General features: G+C 41.4%; 1 protein-coding gene across 2 annotated transcripts in view; it reads right to left on the bottom strand.

Moving 5' to 3' along the window:
• The window catches only part of LOC308671462 (opioid-binding protein/cell adhesion molecule homolog), a gene marked incomplete at its 5' end in the record, with an annotated part of 598349 nt that overhangs the window by 62572 nt on the left and 516646 nt on the right, over window positions 1-19131 (bottom strand). For both annotated transcript variants that reach the window (XM_081333652.1, XM_081333651.1), the window contains one exon: window positions 2515-2640. In XM_081333652.1, coding sequence (XP_081189778.1) covers window positions 2515-2640 — 126 coding nt within the window. The remainder of the gene's footprint in view (window positions 1-2514; window positions 2641-19131) is intronic.

Genomic DNA, 19131 nt, shown 5'->3' with positions numbered 1-19131 from the left:
GAGAGATGGTAAAGCTTCAGCTTTAGCAAGACTAACAGTGGTGGGAAGGAGTTTCAGAATTAGCCTATAGCAGATATTTGGAAGTTTGATTATTTTTTGTTTAAAAAAAAGAAGTACTTGCTCATTTGCAAAACAAACCATGATACTTAACAACACAGACAGGAATGGGGGAGGGAGAGGTAAAACAATACAAAAAAGCAAGGCAGTGGTTCTTTGGGGGGAGAGGATGGCGTTTGTCAAGGCCCCAATTCACACAAGGCTGAGATTTTCCAATCTTTGTCCTCTCTGCACGGAGTGCCTTTGGGAGAGGAGGAGGTCAAGGCAAGAGAGATGATGCATTGTCACTGCCATAAAAAGCAATCTCATCGCTTTGAGCAACTTTTCTTTGCCCGGCTACTGAAGAAAGAAGGACTTCCGTGTGAAATGAGAGGCTCTTTTTCAAGCAATTGCTTTTGCTTACGTAGGCTTTTTTTTTTAATGCAAAGAAGCCGAACAGCTTCTGTATAAATATGACTTAGGAATAAAGGCTATTCAAGTTGAGAAAGTGCTGCAGCCGAGAGAAAGAAAAAAAAGCTTTCAGCACATGGGAATTTGTACATTTTGAATCTCTTTGGAGAAACAGTTGGATTTATAGCTGGTCTCAGGAAAAATATCTTGCACGATTTAGTCATTAAAGAACACTGGATGTAGACTAGAGGTTTCTATTTTAATTCTGCTCCCGTTCAAGACAGACAATAAAATTCTTATCTGACTTCCAGACTGGTATATTCTTTAAACCTCTCTTGATCCTTGGGAAACTGGAGGTGCCAAATAGATTAGTTATGTTTTATTAAATTACTCTTTCCTTCCTTTCCTCTCCTTCCTGAATTGCAGGTTTGCTAGAAGAATTTCTAGAAATAATTCCATTAGCAATTCACACTCTTCTGCTGGTTTTCAGTCTGTTCCCTTCACCTTCATCTACCCCATTCATTCTGCAGCGTCAACATGCATACCTAAAGTCACCCTCGTGAGGAAATGTTTCATTGCGTGGAGCTACACTGCTAAATAGCATCAAAAGAGAGGCAGAGCCCAGTGCCCTTGGAAAAATGCAAAACTGGAACAATCCACATTTCTAATTTCTTTGGAAACCTGGCCAAATGAAACTTTCAATTTCCGAAAGGAAAGTTACCCTGATGTAACTTTTGCATAAGAGTGTCGGAAGAATTTAGATTCTGCAGGATCTCCCAGTGAGCTATCCATTATGTCTAAAATATTCTTACTCCTCTTCTAGTCCTGTCTTAAGGCTTCTGCTCAAAACATGGATGCAGAGAACTCTACATGAAACTGTTATGTGACTGAAAAACAAAGCAGTTAAGGCACTCTGCCTTTTGTCACCAAAGCCTGCGTGAAACTGAAATCAGAAAGCTGGCAGTTAAACCACAAACTAGTCATCAGCAAGGACTTGACGTATTGGTTGCATTCTTCTGTGCATATAATTTTTGTTACTATACAAAAGACCAACTTTGTGACATGTGTTGATAGAGAAGAATCCACCATATCTCAAACTGCAAGGCACAGCCTCTGAATTAAATAGCATCCGTAAAGACATCATCATATGATGGCTATGAAGATTCTCAGTCATCCAGGTCATGGTTATCCCAAAGGTGTTTTTCCCCCCAAAAGGCAACAAAATCCACCCACCTTTTAAAAAGCACCTTTGGTTCATCATATGATGTTTCCCGTGTCAACCCATCAAGACACAGAGACTAACACTTTAAGAAGCCGGACATTGTTAACAGAAGTTGTTCATGTCTCTTTACAGATGCTATTTAATATTCCAATAATAAGATGTGCTGTCTTTCTTCCTCCAGTGTCTCCCATACTGGACATTTCCAATCTGCTACTGGTTTTATTTCTTCTCCTTCCTGCAATTCCTTTAACTAATCTAGGACCATTTCTACCATCATCAAACTTTGACATGCTGTGAGAACCGTATGAGCTGATCATAGCATTTACTTGTTGATGTGACCTTAATGCATAGTATTGCAATCATTTGCCCAGCCATTTCTAAATTTCCAAAGCAAGTACTGCAGAGGAGACTTCTAAGCCAAACCTTACTCAATTTGAAAGGCAAAATAAAGGGGTGAACTGGCCTCTCACTGGTGCCCCTGCCAATGGAAATTGCCTATCATGATGTTCCAATAAATAAACTACAGACCTACATTAGCAATCATCATCATCATCATCATCATCATCATCATCATCATCATCAGTGAAGCTAGTCTGCTTCATCAAAGCTTTGTGTGATCACCGGGGTCAGATCTGATCCAGGAACAGCCCAAATGCAACCTATGGAGGGTCCTCTGTCTGTAATCTTGAAAGACCTCCAGGTGCATCTTTCCAAATATTAATGCATGAGATTCCAAGCAACAGTTCTCCCCCTGTCTCATCACCTACCTCTTTCCTCTGCTACACTGTCGATTTTATTCTCCTTGTATGGAATACCCATCTTCCTGCTTGGAGGCCACCTCTTACCTTTGCTGGAGAGATGCTTCCATGTTACTGTCGGTTCTGGTCTCCCAAAGGCTAAGCACAGGAGAGTGACACTGCTGCCTTCATTGATGGTGATGTCTGATGAGATGTTTATAATCTGGGGGGGAACTGCAATAAAACAATGGGGAAGGACATCAGTACATTAAGCATTTTATGCTGATGTTAGCAATGGCAGATTCACTTTTCTTGACCTATTCAATATGAAGAAGACGTGGCTTCTTGCCAAAATAGCACTAGCAATAGCACTTAGACTTATATACCACTTCACAGTGCTTTATAGCCCTCTCTAAGCAGTTTACAGAGTCACCCTTCAACAATCTGGGACCTCATTTTACTGAGCTTAGAAGGATGGAAGGCTGAGTCAACCTTGAGCTGGTCAGGATCAGAAGAATAGAATAGAATAGAGCTGGAAGGGACCTTGGAGGTCTTCTAGTCTAGCCCCCTGCTCAATCAGGAGAACCTATACCATTTCAGACAAGTGACTGCATAGCCTCTTCTTCAAAATCTCCAGTGATGGAGCACCCATGATATCTGGGCATAAGCTATTCCACTGGTTAATTGTCCTCACTGTCAGTAAGTTTCTCCTTAATTCCAGGTTGCTTCTCTCTTTAATCATGCTATCACTCTGCTAAACAACTAATTCCCACAACATTGTCTATGCCCTAGGATGTCAAAACACCTAGTAGGGCTGCATTACCTATTATCCTTCTTATCTTTTCATCTTTCCTATTACCTATTTCCTTAGCTTCGTATGGCTATAACTTTGTCGTTTGTATCCCATGATTTATGTTGATTGCCTTTGTTTGGCATCCTATTATGATTCATGTTGTTTGCTTATTGAGTATCCTATGGCCATCCCTGAGTCTGTAACTATGATTTATGAGGATTGTATTTTACGATTATGATCATGATTTATCACTTGTTGCTTGTAGGTACACTGAGAGCTTATGCACCGGAGACAAATTCCTTGTGTGTCCAATCACACTTGGCCAATAAAGAATTCTCTATTTCCATTCCTTTTTCTCCAGCCTTCCATTCTAATGATATCCCTTGCCTTTCATGGGAAAGAACTCAAAACATTTTGAAATATTTTTAAAAGACTCTTTACTCTTCAGTCTTTTACTCTGCTGCAGGCAATCTAAAACAGAGCAGATCTAAAGGGCAGCTGATACCTTACCAAACAAAAAATAAAAATAAAAATAGAACAACAATCTATGGGGGAAAAATGAATCAGCCTTTCTCAATCTCTCTCTCTCTATATATATTTCTATATCACTATTTCCCCCCCTTTTTAATATAAAAGACAACGACCTGAAAAGATGTTCTTCAAGAAATCTTCCCTGTCTTTGTGGCTTATTCTTCCTCTGAATCTTAATCTCATGTTTGTGCCTTCACAATTGGTTGCTATGGTAGTTATTATGGCCTTGATAATGCATTTTGTATCACCAGGGGGGGTGGTGGAAATGAAGGAAAATGAAAGCTGGTTCAAGGACAGAGGAAAGGTCTTCCATGGGCTCAAATCAAAGTTCATCCATGGAACTGCAACTCCATATGGATTACAAGATATGGGTTACAAGAGCGATTGGGAAAAACGCCACCCACTCTCCTCTCCTCTTTACCTACGAGAATAAGAACAAACCAGGTTTGAAGTGGTTTTTTAATATATATATATATAACAAAGTAAACAGCTCCTGGAAAGAAACATTATGAGGCATGGAGCCCTGTTTTTGAGGGACATAACAATGTCCTCTACATTTCAGCCCAAGCTTCAAAGATAGTGTTCATGTTTCCTTTGATTGACAACTGGAAACCTTTTATAAAATCACTACTTGAAATAACAATTCCCCCCCCCCCACCCCCGGACTCTTCACTTCAAATCAAATGACTTTATTGAGATGATTAACCAGTGGGGGGAAAAAAGAAGAAAAGAATTATTTTTGAAATATCCAGAAGCTCCAAATGTGAATAAACAGGAATGATACATACATATATACAGTGATATAAGGCAAAGGCACTTCTTGCAAGTATCACACACCTAATTCTGTTCAATTTCTACCAGACAAAACAGGGCATATCAAAACCAGGTGGATTTGGTAGAGGGATGACTAATGGTCAGGCCAGAAGAAAGGTACCTTTAGACCAGGGGTCTTCAACATGACCCTTTTATGACTTGTGGACTTCAACTCCCAGAATTCCTCAGCCAGGCATGCCTGGCTGAGGAATTCTGGGAATTGAAGTCCACAAGTCATAAAAGGGCCAAGTTTGAAGACCCCTGCCTTAGACCATTCCTCTCTCCAGGCATTTTTCCGGGTTAAACCGGGTGGATGTTAAGTGGATAGCTGGTTTTTCCATGCTGGCCTTACACGGGATTTCTATGTTCAGTGCCCCCCTTAGTTAACACTTTATATCATGTCAGATCAAATCCCATTCTACTGATGATTCCTTCCCTTGCCTATGCTGCATTTGGTGAAAACAGACGATAGGGGATGAGAACAATTTATTATGAATTGCGGGGATATAAATACACACCATGATTCCCGTGACGTCGTAAGTCACTCAAGCTCCGCTCTAGTGGTTTATAATGGTTGTTTCCAGCGCATCTTTCAGCTTCTGTATTTATAGCCCCTTTTTTCCACTGCTTTCCCTACCTTGGAAGTAAACAGATTTTGCTTCGAGGTGCTTATGCAATTCTCTATAGAATATCTTCCCCGTATACTTACATTCCAAGCTATAGCACCTCATTTGTATTGCCTCTCTAATTTATGGACTGTATTAAAACCAACCTGGGCAACGCACAATTTCTTTCTGTCTTTCTTTCTTGTTAGCCAGGAGCACAAGGGAACATATATTGACTAAGGCTCAACGCAGACACCATGACTTTATCACATTTCCCTTTCTGCAAGATGGTTTAATCAATGACTGTGAATCTGGGTAACTTGCAAGGAGGAATCAAGATACCAAAACAAGGGCCAATTGTGAGATTCACTTGAGGTGTCTGTAGAGATTCTCAGTCAACTAGGTCATAGCTGACCTCAAGGTGCTTTTATTTATTTATTTTTCCCAAAAGGCAACTGGACCGCTTTTTTTTTCTTGAGGAAGAAGAAGAAAACATTTTGCTTCTCATCCAAGAAGCTTCCTCAGTTCTGATAGTGGGGGCATGGGAGGATAGGTACTGACAGTCAAGAGTGATTGGTGGGGGAAAGGAAGGATAGTATTTCTTTGCAGTCATCTGATTGTTGAGAGCTGTTGAGGCCACTTGGGCACAGACAAACTCCTCTCTCAGAGAGAGTGCTAACAATCAGATCACTGCAAAGAAACACACACACACACACACACACACACACACACACACCACACACACAGACACAGACACCCCATCCTATCAGAATCTATCTTTCCATTGGCCCCCAACATCTAGTCTCAACTATCAGTACCTATCCTTCCATACCCTGCCATCAGAACTGATGAAGCTTCTTGGAAGAGAAGCAAAACACTTTCTTCTTCTTTCCTCAAGGGAGAAAAAAAACAGCTGAGTTGCCTTTTGAGGGGCGGGGAGGCACGTCTGAGACATTCACTTTAGATATACACCAAAGTCAGCCAACTGGTCCTGCTAAAATGCCCATTTCTGCAAAATTATTAAGCATCACTCCTTAATTTCAGATGGTCCACATCAAGAGACAGAATAAGAAGCTTATAATTGGATTCCAGTTGAATGTTCAGGGGAAAAAATATCTTCCTAATAGCAAGAACAATGAAAAATATTATGAGACCTCTCTGTTATGGATTGTGTTCAAGCAAAACAGAACAGCCGTCTTACCTAGGAGACATTAGTTTAGATTTTTGACCTGAGAAAAGGAACTGGGTTTGATAATCTCCTTTTCACCCTGATTCTGCAAATTTATTCATTTGCCTCTTCCATCCTGGCTAATGAATACCAGCCAGGGTCAGACAAGCTGTTTCTTCTAACAGACTTTTACCCATCCTCTCAAGATGAGTTTCTTCCATTGGTACCACTTATCCAATTTCTGTACACAGTTCAGATAGATTTAGGATGAAAATATTCATCGCTGCCTCCTTGGTGACATCGCTATGTCACTGGATATGTCCCTGAAGCCCTGAAAGATTTAATCAAGATAAAATAAACTGTGGCCTCCAGTCAAGAAAATGTGCTGGCATCTTAGGGGGGAAAAAGAATCAATGAAAACAGATATGGATAGTTGCTTGGCAACCGCTGTGAAGTTTCTCTCTCTCTCTCTCTCTTTCCCCCTTCCACCTGTTCCTGCTCTCTCCTAAAACAGGATTCCTGCTGATAACAAGACACTGGTAGAAAAGAAGGTCATAGTAAACCATGTAGCATCTTTGAATCAGCTGACTACTCGGGAGCAAGTTGGCTTGGCTACTATACTAATTGGGCTTCCATCATTTTTTTCTCTGAGGTTTTAGTACCAAATGCATGAATGTAATAATGGGTGGATGGATGGATGGATGGAAGCAGAGGGAGGGAGGGAGGGAGGGAGGGAGGGAGGGAGGAAGGAAGGAAGGAAGGAAGGAAGGAAGGAAGGAAGCAAGGAAGCAAGGAAGCAAGGAAGGGTTCCAGAGATAAAGCATAGCCTGGATCAACATCCATAGAGCAACAGTCCTTGCTGACCAAGGATAGAAAGAAGACAATATGGCTTCATGCTTCTTCTGAAAAGCAAAAGGTTTAGACAGTTCCTGGAGGAGTACTCAACACTCAACAACCTCAGAAACCACACAGAACACTTGGATTCCCTACAACATCTTAGAACAGGGGTGTTCAAACTTGGCCCTTTTATAACTTGTGGACTTCAACTCCCAGAATTCCTCAGCCAGCGTGCCTGGGAGTTGAAGTCCACAAGTCATAAAAGGGCCAAGTTTGAACACCCCTGTCTTAGAAGGTACCAGGAGCTTCATTGTGGGAATGTGTCAGAGTTCCTCACCTGCCACAATTGCAGGAATCTTGCTGTCCCAGATATCTAAAAATTTGGCATCTGGGGGTTTGGGAGGCCCTGCCTACATTTTGAGTCTTTGTTCAAACTATAAAAGTACAACAGCCAAAAATCGCTGATAAAAACATGATAACTTAGTCTCATTACAGCCACCCGACAACTCTCATATTTTAGCATTTTTATTAAAGCTTTTTAAATTACTGAGTGTCTGGTATATTCAATACCAGCCTAAGTGATTTATATTAGTCTATCCCCAGATTCTCCATCTAATAAATAATTTGGCAATCTCCTACCCTATAAATATTCCAGGCCTAGGAAAAAAGCAATTAAAGCAAGAAGGAGAAGGAGAAGGAGAAGGAGAAGGAGAAGGAGAAGGAGAAGGAGATGAAGAAGGAGATGAAGAAGGAGATGAAGATGAAGATGAAGAAGAAGAAGAAGAAGAAGAAGAAGAAGAAGAAGAAGAAGAAGAAGAAGAAGAAGAAGAAGAAGAAGAAGAAGAAGAAGAAGAAGTAGAAGAAGAAGAAGTGAAGAAGTGGTGTTTCTCAACTCTTCAGGCTGATCTGGACTTATTCTGGGATGTAACTGGCTAGGGAAGTGGGAGAGAATACCTGGAATTTATGCTCAGGCTCCCATTTAAAACAACAACAACAACAACAAAAACCCAGCCACATATAAGCCCATTTTGCAACATTAAACATGTCGCAATGATGCAGAGATTTACCAAGGAAAACATTATTTCCAGCAACAAGTGTTCCCCAGAGTTAGTTTGCTAAAATATTGTTAAAAGGCACTTCAGGAAACAAGAGGAGAGAGGGAGGGGGCATTTAAAATGCTGCAGTGTTAAGCACTGAGACAGCAGACTGAAATGTTATTAAAGGCTCCCAAGTTGCCAATCCAGGATATATCTCAGGTTAATAAGGTTCATATTCAAGGCAAGCAAAGGATGCATATTTTATGGAGTGGGGGCAAGAAAGGGGGACAGGAGGGTGATCCGGACGATTAAACCAGAGAGAACCTGCAAAATAATAATAATAATAATAATGCTGTTAATGAGGGACTTGATCTGTTTTATCCTTACAGCCAAGGTACATTGTGCAAAGGAGAGGGAGGGAAGGAGAGAGAGAGAGAGAGAGAGAGAGAGAGAGAGAGAGAGAGAGAGAGAGAGAGAGAGAGAGAGAGAGAGAGAGAGAGAGAGAGAGAGAGAAGTACAAAAGCAGGAGGCAATTTATTCCAGAGAGCCTGCTGCACAGAAGAATTGTGCAATTTCCCTCTATGTTACCAGAACAGGCTGGTGATGCTGCCGCTCCTTGGAATGTACTAACCACAGCAGGATTGCTTGGGAATTGAATTGCATGTCTGGATGTTACCAAAGGATCCAAGAAAACCCTTCTTAAAGGGAGTGAGCAAAGAGAAAAGCATATCTCTCTCTATTTCTCTCTATCTCTATCTGTCTGTCTATTTGTCTGTCTATCTGTATCTATATCTGTCTATCTCTATCATCTCTCTCTCTATTTATCTATCTATTCCTTGAGTTAAGACCATAATCAAGCCTGTGTGTGTGTAATATATATATATATATACACACACACACATATATACATACATATACATATACAAGTATACACACACACACACACACACACACACACACACACACACACACACACCCCTTGGGTTATGACCAGTGGTGGGATTCAGCCAGCTCGCACCACTTCAGCAGAACCGGTAGCTAATTTTTTGTTGCCCAGGCCCAGTATGTAATAATAATAATAATATATATTTATTTATTTATTTATTAATTAATTTAATTTATATACCGCCCTTCTCTCAAGAGACTCAGGGCGGTTAACAGGGCAATACGTAAAAAACAGATACAAAAGTTAAAATTATTAAAACATGATTAAACAATGCCCATAGTACAAATTTAAAATTAAAGTCATAATAACAAATAACAAACCCACCCCGTCCCATCAGGCCAGTTGGAAGGGACCTTGGAGGTCATCTAGTCCAACCCCCTGCTCAGGCAGGAAACCCTATACCATTTCAGACAAATGGCTGTCCAGTCTCTTCTTAAAAACCTCCAGTGTTGGAGCATTCACCACCTCTGGAGGCAGGTTGTTCCACCGGTTAATTGTTCTAACTGTCAGGAAGTTTCTCCTTAGTTCTAGGTTGCTTCTCTCCTTGACTAGTTTCCATCCGTTGCTTCTTGTCCTGCTTTCAGGTGCTTTGGAGAATAGCTTGACTCCCTCTTCTTTGTGGTAGCCCCTGAGATATTGGAACACTGCTATCATGTCACCCCTCACCCTTCTCTTCATTAAACTACACATACCCAATTCCAGCAACCGTTCCCTATATGTTTTAGCCTCCAGCCCCCTAATCATCTTGGTTGCTCTTCTCTGTACCCTTTCTAGAGTCTCGACATCTTTTTTACATCGTGGTGACCAAAACTGGATGCAGTATTCCAGGTGTGGCCTTACCAAAGCATTGTAAAGTGGTATTAGTACTTCACTTGATCTTGATTCTATCCCTCTGTTAATGCAGCCTAGCACTGTGTTGGCTTTTTTGGCAGCTGCAGCACACTGCTGGCTCATATTGAAGTGATTGTCTACTAAGACTCCGAGATCCCTCTCACAGTTACTACTATTGAGCAAGGTACCACCTATACTATACCTATGCATTTGATTTTTCCTGCCTAAATGTAGAACCTTACTTTTTTCACCATTGAATTTCATTTTGTTAGATAGTGCCCAGTGTTCCATGTCTGTCCAGATCCTTCTGTATCTTAAGCCTATCTTCTGGAGTATTGGCTTCTGGAGTATGGACTTCTGGAAGTGGCATCTACCCAGAGAACCGGCTGTTCACCTATTTGAATCCCACCACTGATTATGCCCATAATTGAGCCCCATCTGATAGTCATAAAATGGGTCCTCACTAACTCAGACTGAGAAATAAAACATAATCATGCTTAACAACGCACAAATAATTGAAATTAAACCTCACACAATTCTGGACTGAGCATTGATTCTTGGTGCTAGAAAGGTTTCCTTAAGTAGATACTGAGGAAGCGAGACAGGCAGACTTTTATTTATTTTAATTTTTTTTGAAAACTTATTGAAGACCATTTGAAATGGGAATCCAAAGTCAAAAATCTGAACTTGAGTCTTTTCCAGACTGAATGGCAAACCACTCCTGAAATCTTGCCATAAAATAACTGCAGGGACTTATCCGGATGGTTGCCAGGAATGAGCCCTGAAATTGAAGGCAGCTAATAAATAAAAGAACAAAGCTTGTAAAGCAGAAAGGGGAAGAAGACTGCAGAACATGCCCATCCAAGAAGAAGGGAGTGTTCCAGCTCAAGTTTTTTTCCCCCGCTGTGTTTTCCCATTTCAAAATTCCCATAACAAAAAATTCAAGTGCAGGAATATATAGTGCTGAAAAACTAGAAGCCATACTAACAAACTATTTCCATAGCAACAGTGCAAAAAAAAAAACCAAGCCAAACTCTCCAGGCTACCTTTTCTAGTTTCACATTTGATATTCAGTCACGAAATTTCTTAGGTTTTGAATATGTTGTGACATATGGAAATTCTACCAAGGAGTCCCTCTGTCCTTCTCTCTGTGTGTCAATGCAACTTAATGTATACCCACACGCAAACACACCACAGCCATCGCCTAGCACATTTTAAAGAAGCAGGATGACAAAGAGTGCCACAGGTTGAATTCTAACCAGGAGAGGCCTAATGTATCATAGTTTGGCAACTTTAAGGTGCGTGGACTCACCTCCCAGAATTCCCCCTAGCCAGAATGCCCACTCAGATACTCAGCACTGCTATTGCTGTGGTGTTGTCTAAAAGTAAAATGCCTGCCCCCCCTCCAAATAATTTAAATGATCAAATGTGACACAGAGAAGAAATATACGTAAACCTCCTGTGCATGTCGGATGGCCCAATTACTTTGAAGAGCAGCTTAAGATCTTTAAATCAATCAGTGAATCAAAGACAGAAATTTGCCTTCTAGCTATTAAGAATACTTGTTCATTTCCTGCTGTACTGATTAACAATGGCTCTACAAGGCCATCCAAGCCACAAGCTTTCCTTCTATTTGTATTTCAAGGGCAGTTCTTGATCCTCTCTGAGCTTGGTTGTTTTCTTGCCGACGCTTCATTACCCAACTGATGATGTTATCCTTTTAGTCATGGAGAAACTAAGGAGATCCAAGTCATGGTTGTCCCAAAGGTGTTTTGTTTTGTTTTTTTCTTCAAAAGGCAGCTGGACTTTATTCCTCCTTGAAGACGTTTTGCTTCTCATCCAAGAAGCTTCTTCAGTTCTGAGTGAATGGTGGAGGGTGGAAGGATTTATATTCCTTGCAGACAGCTGATCATTAGCACTCTTTCTGAAAGAGCCCTGTCCGACTCTTGGCAATTCTGCAGGCCGGGTCTCTCCACATCTTCCCTCCTTGCACTACTTCTTTGAGCTGTTCTATGCTCTGGCTGGCGTCAGCTTTGATGCTGTCCAGCCACCTTGTTCTTGGGCAGCTGGGTTTCCTATTTAGTTGCCAAGTGTGCAAATTTTGATCATGTCACCATGGGGGGGATGCTGCAACAGTCGTAAGTGTGAAAACAGGTCATAAATTGCTTTTTTTCAGTGCCCCTGTAACTTTGAACAGTCAGTAAACAAATAATTGCAAGTGAGGACTATATAGAGAGAGGAATAATAAGTTCTCTGTTCATTTCAGTTGCACATACCTGATTTAGTTCTAGTGCAGGATGTGGTGATGTCAAATGTTCCACTTAAAATCCGCCTTTTTAAAGGTGGATTTTGCGGGTGGTTTTAAAGACAGTAGAAGAGAGGGAGAGAGGAGAGAGAGAGAGAGAGAGAGAGAGAGAGAGAGAGAGAGAGAGAGAGAGAGAGAGAGAGAGAGAGAGAGAGAGAGAGAGAGAGAATGAGAATCAGTACAGTGGGATAAAAGAGTTTTGGGATGAGAACCTGTGCTTTGCCTTACTATGAACACCTGGCAACAGGTTATCATAAAAGATTGTCTAAAGGAACGTGTGTCAATTCCTGGACATTCTGTCCCTGTAATTCTGACTTCTCTGAATATACCTCTTTAACAATTGGGGAAGAAGATGATAACCAAGAACAGACAACAAAATACGAGTGAGGAATAAATATAGAGGGAATAAGATATATGTGTGGGACAGCTACATGGTAGCATTTAAGAGCTAGTGCTCGGTTACCATGACAATTGCTAACAACATTCATCCATCCTTTGCAACCTTTAGATTTTCAAAAACACCGAATTACTGGACACCTGGCAATCATCTTTGTCTCCCCAAGCTTATCTGAGAAATTGCAGCAAGACGTTATTAAAGGGGGGGCGACTGACAGTTACATTTCCCTACTGATTTGTAAAACAGAACACATTGCAATGTGTACCCTACTTAATCACTGCCAAAAACGCATAGGGTTTCTTTCTTTCCTTCGTTCTTTCTTTTTCTTTTTTCTTCTTTTTTTTTGCATTTTGAGGCACAATTATGCAGCTCTGATTCCTAGTTCTTTCAGCTGAAAAGGTGCACCAATTGCCTTTCAAATACCCCTTCTTTCTTTCTTTCTTTCTTTCTTTCTTTCTTTCTTTCTTTCTTTCTTTCTCTCTCTCTCTCTCTCTCTCTCTCTCTTTCTTTCTTTCTTTCTTCTTTCTTTCTTTCTTTCTTTCTTTCTCTCTCTCTCTCTCTTTCTCTTTCCTTTCCTTTCTTCTTTTTTCTGACTTTCTTTCTCTTTTTTCTTTCTTTGTCCTTCCTTCCTTCCTTCCTTCTCTTCTTTCATCCCTCCCTTTTCTTCTTCCTTCCTTTCCTTCCCTCCTTCCTTCCTTCCTTTTTTCCTCCCTCCTTCCCTCCCTCCCTCCTTCCTTCCTTCCTTTCTTTTCTTTCTCCTCATGCTTTTCTCCTGAAGGACTGCAGGTTTTTTTTTTTAAAAAAAAGGAAAATTAAGCTGTCAGTAGCATCAACAATATTATACTTCTTCCTAGGTCAAAATAGTATAGGATTCCATATGCACAGACTATTATACTTCTCCCATTTTCTCTGGAACATCCATCCATCCATCCATCTATGCATGTCAATGACGAACAAGATAGAAATATATTGGAAAATATCGATCAAAAGCAGTGTATCAGTCCTATACAATCTAAAATGTTAAGGTTAAAGGGGAAAAAAGGAAGAAATAATTAAATAAAATGAAACATAAAACAAAATATAAATAAATTGTGCTAAAAACTAAGAACACAGAACTAAGGAGGAATTTCCGGACAGTTAGAACAATTAATCAGTGGAATGACTTGCCTCTGGAAGTTGTGAATGCTCCAGCGCTGGAAGTTTTTAAGAAGACACTGGACAGCCATTTATCTGAGATGGCATAGGGTTTCCTGCCTGAGCAGGGGGTTGGACTAGAAAACCTCCAAGGTCCCTTCCAAATCTATTATTCTCTTATTCTGTTAAGAAGACCAACAAATAAATACAGTGAATAGAGAATAGAAAACTTCACAATATCATCACTTGAGGTTAGGACATATTTTGCCTTCTTACGGAAATCACTGCAGATAAAAACTGAGCCACTCTATGAAGGACAGCAGGATACAAATCTAAAAGCAGCAGCTCTTCTTGGAAAGAGATCTGGCTTTTCTTAGGTGACAGTAAAGGCAGACCTGCATGTAAATTATCGCAAGGCACAGAACAATGTAACACAATCTTGGGTTTGTCTAGACCAGAAAGGCAGCATGTGGTTAGTGAAAGAAATCCTGACTCTAAGACTATGAAGGGCAAGACCTTGAAATAAGTAGAAATGTTGTAGTTGGGCAAACAAGACTCAATCTATAAAGTTTCCAAGTTGGAAGCCAGTGGTAAGAGCTGGCTATAACGTCCAAATCCTTCTGCCTTGCAATGTCAAACCATCTTTGATAGATTGAACAGAAGCCAGGTTTGTTTAACAGAATAACAGAGTTGGAAGGAACCTTGGAGGTCTTCTAGTCCAATACAAACACACACACAAACACACACACACACACACACACACACACAGCTCAAGCAGGAGACCCTATACCATTTCAGACAAATGGTTGTCCAATCTTTTCTAAAAATCCCCTAGTGTTGGAGCACTTACAACTTCTGGTGGCAAGTCAATCCACTGGTTAATTGTTTTGTTACACTAAGGAAATCCCGTAACTAACAGGCTATTGCATTCTGGATCACCTATCATTTAAAAACTTCGCAAGAGCCCTAATGCACACATACTATAAGCTCAGACAACCTCACTTCTTTCGTTGGACATTGCAATGCTACCACTGTATCCGAGGGCTGGCAGGGACCTTGAAGGTCTTCTAATCTAACCTCCTGCCCAAGGCCAGGAGTACATCTACCATCCTCGACAAATGGTTGTCCATTTTTTTTCTTGAAAGCCTCCAGCTTGATGCATTTAGATCACTTAGATCACCTTCAGGGACCCAGTAGGTTCCAGGGCATTGAAATCTTCATCCAGGAGGTCAAAGAGAATTGTTTTGATGGTACACAATGTGGACATAACCATAATGAGATACTAGAATCATTCTGCTTCTCATTTGAATTTCTGAATTACTTGCTTCCTAGAAGTTCCCTCCTCCCACAGCAGCTCTGCAAATACAATAATCCTACCTGAAAGGAAAGTAGACCAAAATATGCCAAATGTACTAGGCAACATGCCACCCGGTAATATTCATTAAGTTGCATTATGATCAGCGTACCCCTTCCTCCCATGCACCAGACCCGCTGCTGCCTCTACTACCGGCCTTTGTTCAGCCAAACCTTCAACTTAAGCTACAGAGTTTTATGCAGCAGCCTTTCTGATGCATTCTCAAAAGCTTCACCCATTAAGAACAAGTGGAACAAACCAGGCCCCGAAGGCAGAGACATCCATCTTTGCTGTGACTCATGAAGATGCACTTCTAAAAATAACAAATGCAGATAATAGATTCTCGCATGCAGGCCTTGGCAACCCAATCTAGCAGACTTCAAATTGGATTATTGTGCTTTAAAATACAATTAGAGCTTTGAAAACCCTTGCTCAGTAGAAAGAAAAAATAATAAGGACTCTGCTTAAAGGAGCAGAAGCACCCAAATGCCAAATTAATTATATTTAATGTAGAACAAAAGATCAAGAGTGGCTAGTTATTTTCATGACTATTTAAAAAAATGTAAACCTTGATTGTTTTATGCCATTCTCTCTCCTTTCTCTCTAACTAAACAAGCTAGGGTGGAACACAATACATTCCTGATTAATCTAGCACTATTCCCCCATAGGATCTGTTGGATTACCTTGGAGTCCTAGTGGACGATCACTTAACCATTAGCCAGCAATGTGTAACAGCAGCCCAAAAAGCCAATACAATCCTGGGTTGTATAAGCAGAGGCATAGAATCAAGATCACACAAAGTATTAGCACCGCTTTATAAAACCCTACTAAGACCACACCTGGAATACTGCAGCCAAGTTTGGTCACCATATCACAAAAAAGATGTTGAGAGTTTGGGAAAAATTCAAAGAAGAGCAACTAAGATAATCAAAGGCCTGGAGACTAAAACATACAAAGAATGACTGCGGGACTTGGGTTTGGCTAGTCTAAAGAAAAGAAGAAATAGGAGAGACATGATAGCAGCGTTCCAGTATCTGAGGGGCTGCCACAAGGAAGACGGGGTCACATTGTTCACCAAAGCACCAGAGGGAGGACCAGAAAAAATGGTTGGAAACTGATCAAAGAGAGAAGCAACCTAGAACTAAGGAGAAGTTTCCTAACGATGAGAACAATTAACCAATGGAACGGCTTGCCTCCAGAAATTGTAGCTGCTCCATCACTGGAGGCTTTTAAGAAGAGACTAGACAATCGCCTGTCTGAGATGGTATAGGTTCTCCTGCTTGAGCAGGGGACTGGACTAGAAGACCTCCAAGGTCCCTTCCAGTTCTATTGTGTTCTGCTCTGTTCTGTTCTATTCTATTCTCCAATGGGACTCACCTGGTCTTCTTCTCCAGGAATGTAACTTAGAGGAGGGGTGTCCAAGTTTGGCAACTTTAAGACTGCAACTCCCAGAATTCCCTAGCCAGTTCACAGGCCCCACAGGAGAGTTGAAATCCACAGGTTTGACAAAGTGCCCAAATTTTGATCCCCTGACTGTGGAGAATGCTGCAATGGTTATAATTGTGAGGACGGGTTGTAAGTCACTTCCTTCAGTGCTGTTCTAACTTTGAACAGTCACTAAATGAATGGTTGGAAGCTGAGAACTACCGACGCAAGACTGGATTGCATGTATCTACATTGCATCGGCCCTTTGCAATGTTTGCAATGTTTGGGGAACTATATTGAAATAAATAGTTCTTTGTTCCAAACTGCTTAAAGTTTACAGTGAAATATGAGAGAGCGTCAATGAAAGCTAGCTGGCAGAAGTGAAAGACTGGTGAGGTTCTTTTTTTTTTCTTATCCAAGTATTAATCTCCTTTGTGAAGGTAGAATTGGTAAACTGCTGAGGTTCATTATGTAGTTTTGAATAAATATTCTCTGCTGAAAAGAAGTGGCTTAAGGAGAGTTGACAATATTAGCCAAGGATAAATGTTAAAAAAAAAGCATTTTCAAGCCAAGAACAGCATTCAAGCTTTATGGAGGTGTGAAAGCCAGTGGAGATTTAAGCCCCTATTTGCGTATGACATCTGGGAGATACAGATCAAATCTGTTCATATCACAGTTTAGTTTTCAAATTTCTCAAGCTTGATGTTTTCTACTTCTTATGCAGGAGGGAGGGGGGAGGGAGGGAGGGAGGGAGGAAGGAAGGAGAGAGTGAGTGAGTTTGATGTTTTCTACTTATGCAGAAGAAGGAAGGAAGGAAGGAAGGAAGGAGGGAGGGAGGGAGGGAGGAAGGAAGGAAGGAGAGAGGGAGGGAGGGAAGGAGTTTGATGTTTTCTACTTATGCAGAAGGAAGGAAGGAAGGGAGGGAGGGAGGGAGGGAGGGAGGGAGGGAGGGAGGAAGGAAGGAAGGAAGGAAGGAAGGAAGGGAGGAAGGAAGGAAGGAGGGAGGGAGGGAGGAAGGAAGGAGAGAGGGAGGGAGGGAAGGAGTTTGATGTTTTCTACTTATGCAGAAGAAGGAAGGAAGGAAGGAAGGAAGGAAGGAAGGAAGGAAGGAAGGAAGGAAATGAAGGAGGGAGGGAGGGAGGAAGGGAGGAATTATTTTTGGCACATATATTGGCCTGAGGAGCACATCCTTCCATAATCATCTTTTCTGGTACCCAGAATATATGGCTACAGGCTTCTGCAGGAGATATAATGGATTTCCAATAGACTGAGACACACAGGAAACTGAGCTGAATCTCAACAGTCTAATGCAACCCAGCGAGGCAGTAAATTTTCCTTTGACTTGACACATTAATATAGAAAGAAGTACAGTCTGGTCTATCAAAGGGAGATTGTCATAGTCCATAAGATGTAAAAGGGGGTGGGGGGGGCCAAGGAGAAAAAAGGAATACTCAGCATTCCAAATGTGAACAGCCCAGGCAACAAGAGGGGAAAAAATATATCATTATTGCAATGCAAAACCTTGGAATAAGGGATGTTTCTGATTCGTGCCTGCCTCATTTGGTTTCCTAACATCTCCGATAGGCTCAGTGTCTGACAACTGGCAAAAAGAATGTGCCTGTCTATTATTTTAGTATGTCTGCCTGCTTCTATCCTCCTTTTGGATTCTCCTAAGAAAGTGGCATGGTACTTTGCCATGGAGTATGCCCATTTCCCTCCATCTTGGTGCCTTCCATTCATTTGCATGCTTCCATTCATTTGCATGCTATTGTTGTTGTTGTTCGGTTGCTAAGTTGTGCCCGACCCTTCATAACCACATGGATCATAGCACGCCAGGCCCCCTTGTCCTCCATTGTCTGCCAGAGTTTGTCCCAAATTCATGTTCGTTGTGTGGATGATGCTATCTAACCATCTCATCCTCGCTTGTGCCCTTCTTCTTTTGCCTTCCATCTTTCCCACCATCATCCAAGGAGTCCTCTCTTCTCATTAGGTGGCCAAAGCCTTCGAGCTTCAGCTTCAGGATCTGGCTAAGGATCGTGGTAAGAATGCGGCATTACCAATATGGATAAAGGTGTCCATTTTGATTATGTAACAGAACAGTGTCTTGAGTTCAGCCGGTTTTCACCACTTTGGCAGAACCGGTAGCTAATTTTTTGTTGCCCAGGGCCAGAATGGACTTCTGGAAGTGGCATCCACGCAGAGAACCGGTTGTTCACCTATTTGAATCCCACCACTGTGCTTAACTGCCTCAAATGTCTTTGGTGTAGGTCAGGGGTCTTCAAACTTGGCCCCTTTATGACTTGTGGACTTCAACTCCCAGAATTCCTCAGCCAGGCACGCTGGCTGAGGAATTCTGGGAATTGAAGTCCACAAGTCATAAAGGGGCCAAGTTTGAAGACCCCTGGTCTAGGTCATTGATGTACACAAGCACCCTAGTGTGGTTCTAAAAAACCAGGGAGGACAAAAAAAAGAAATCTACTTAAAACTGGAATCCACTTCATTCCCTTTCTCTGCCTGCACTTTTGACGGACAATTTCAAAAGGCCGCTC

This window comes from Vipera berus, assembly GCF_964194415.1.
Source record: "Vipera berus genome assembly, chromosome: 8".
Taxonomy (NCBI): Eukaryota; Metazoa; Chordata; class Lepidosauria; order Squamata; family Viperidae; genus Vipera; species Vipera berus.
Note: the sequence above shows the minus strand (reverse complement) of the source record. Positions and strands in the feature narration are given on the sequence as shown.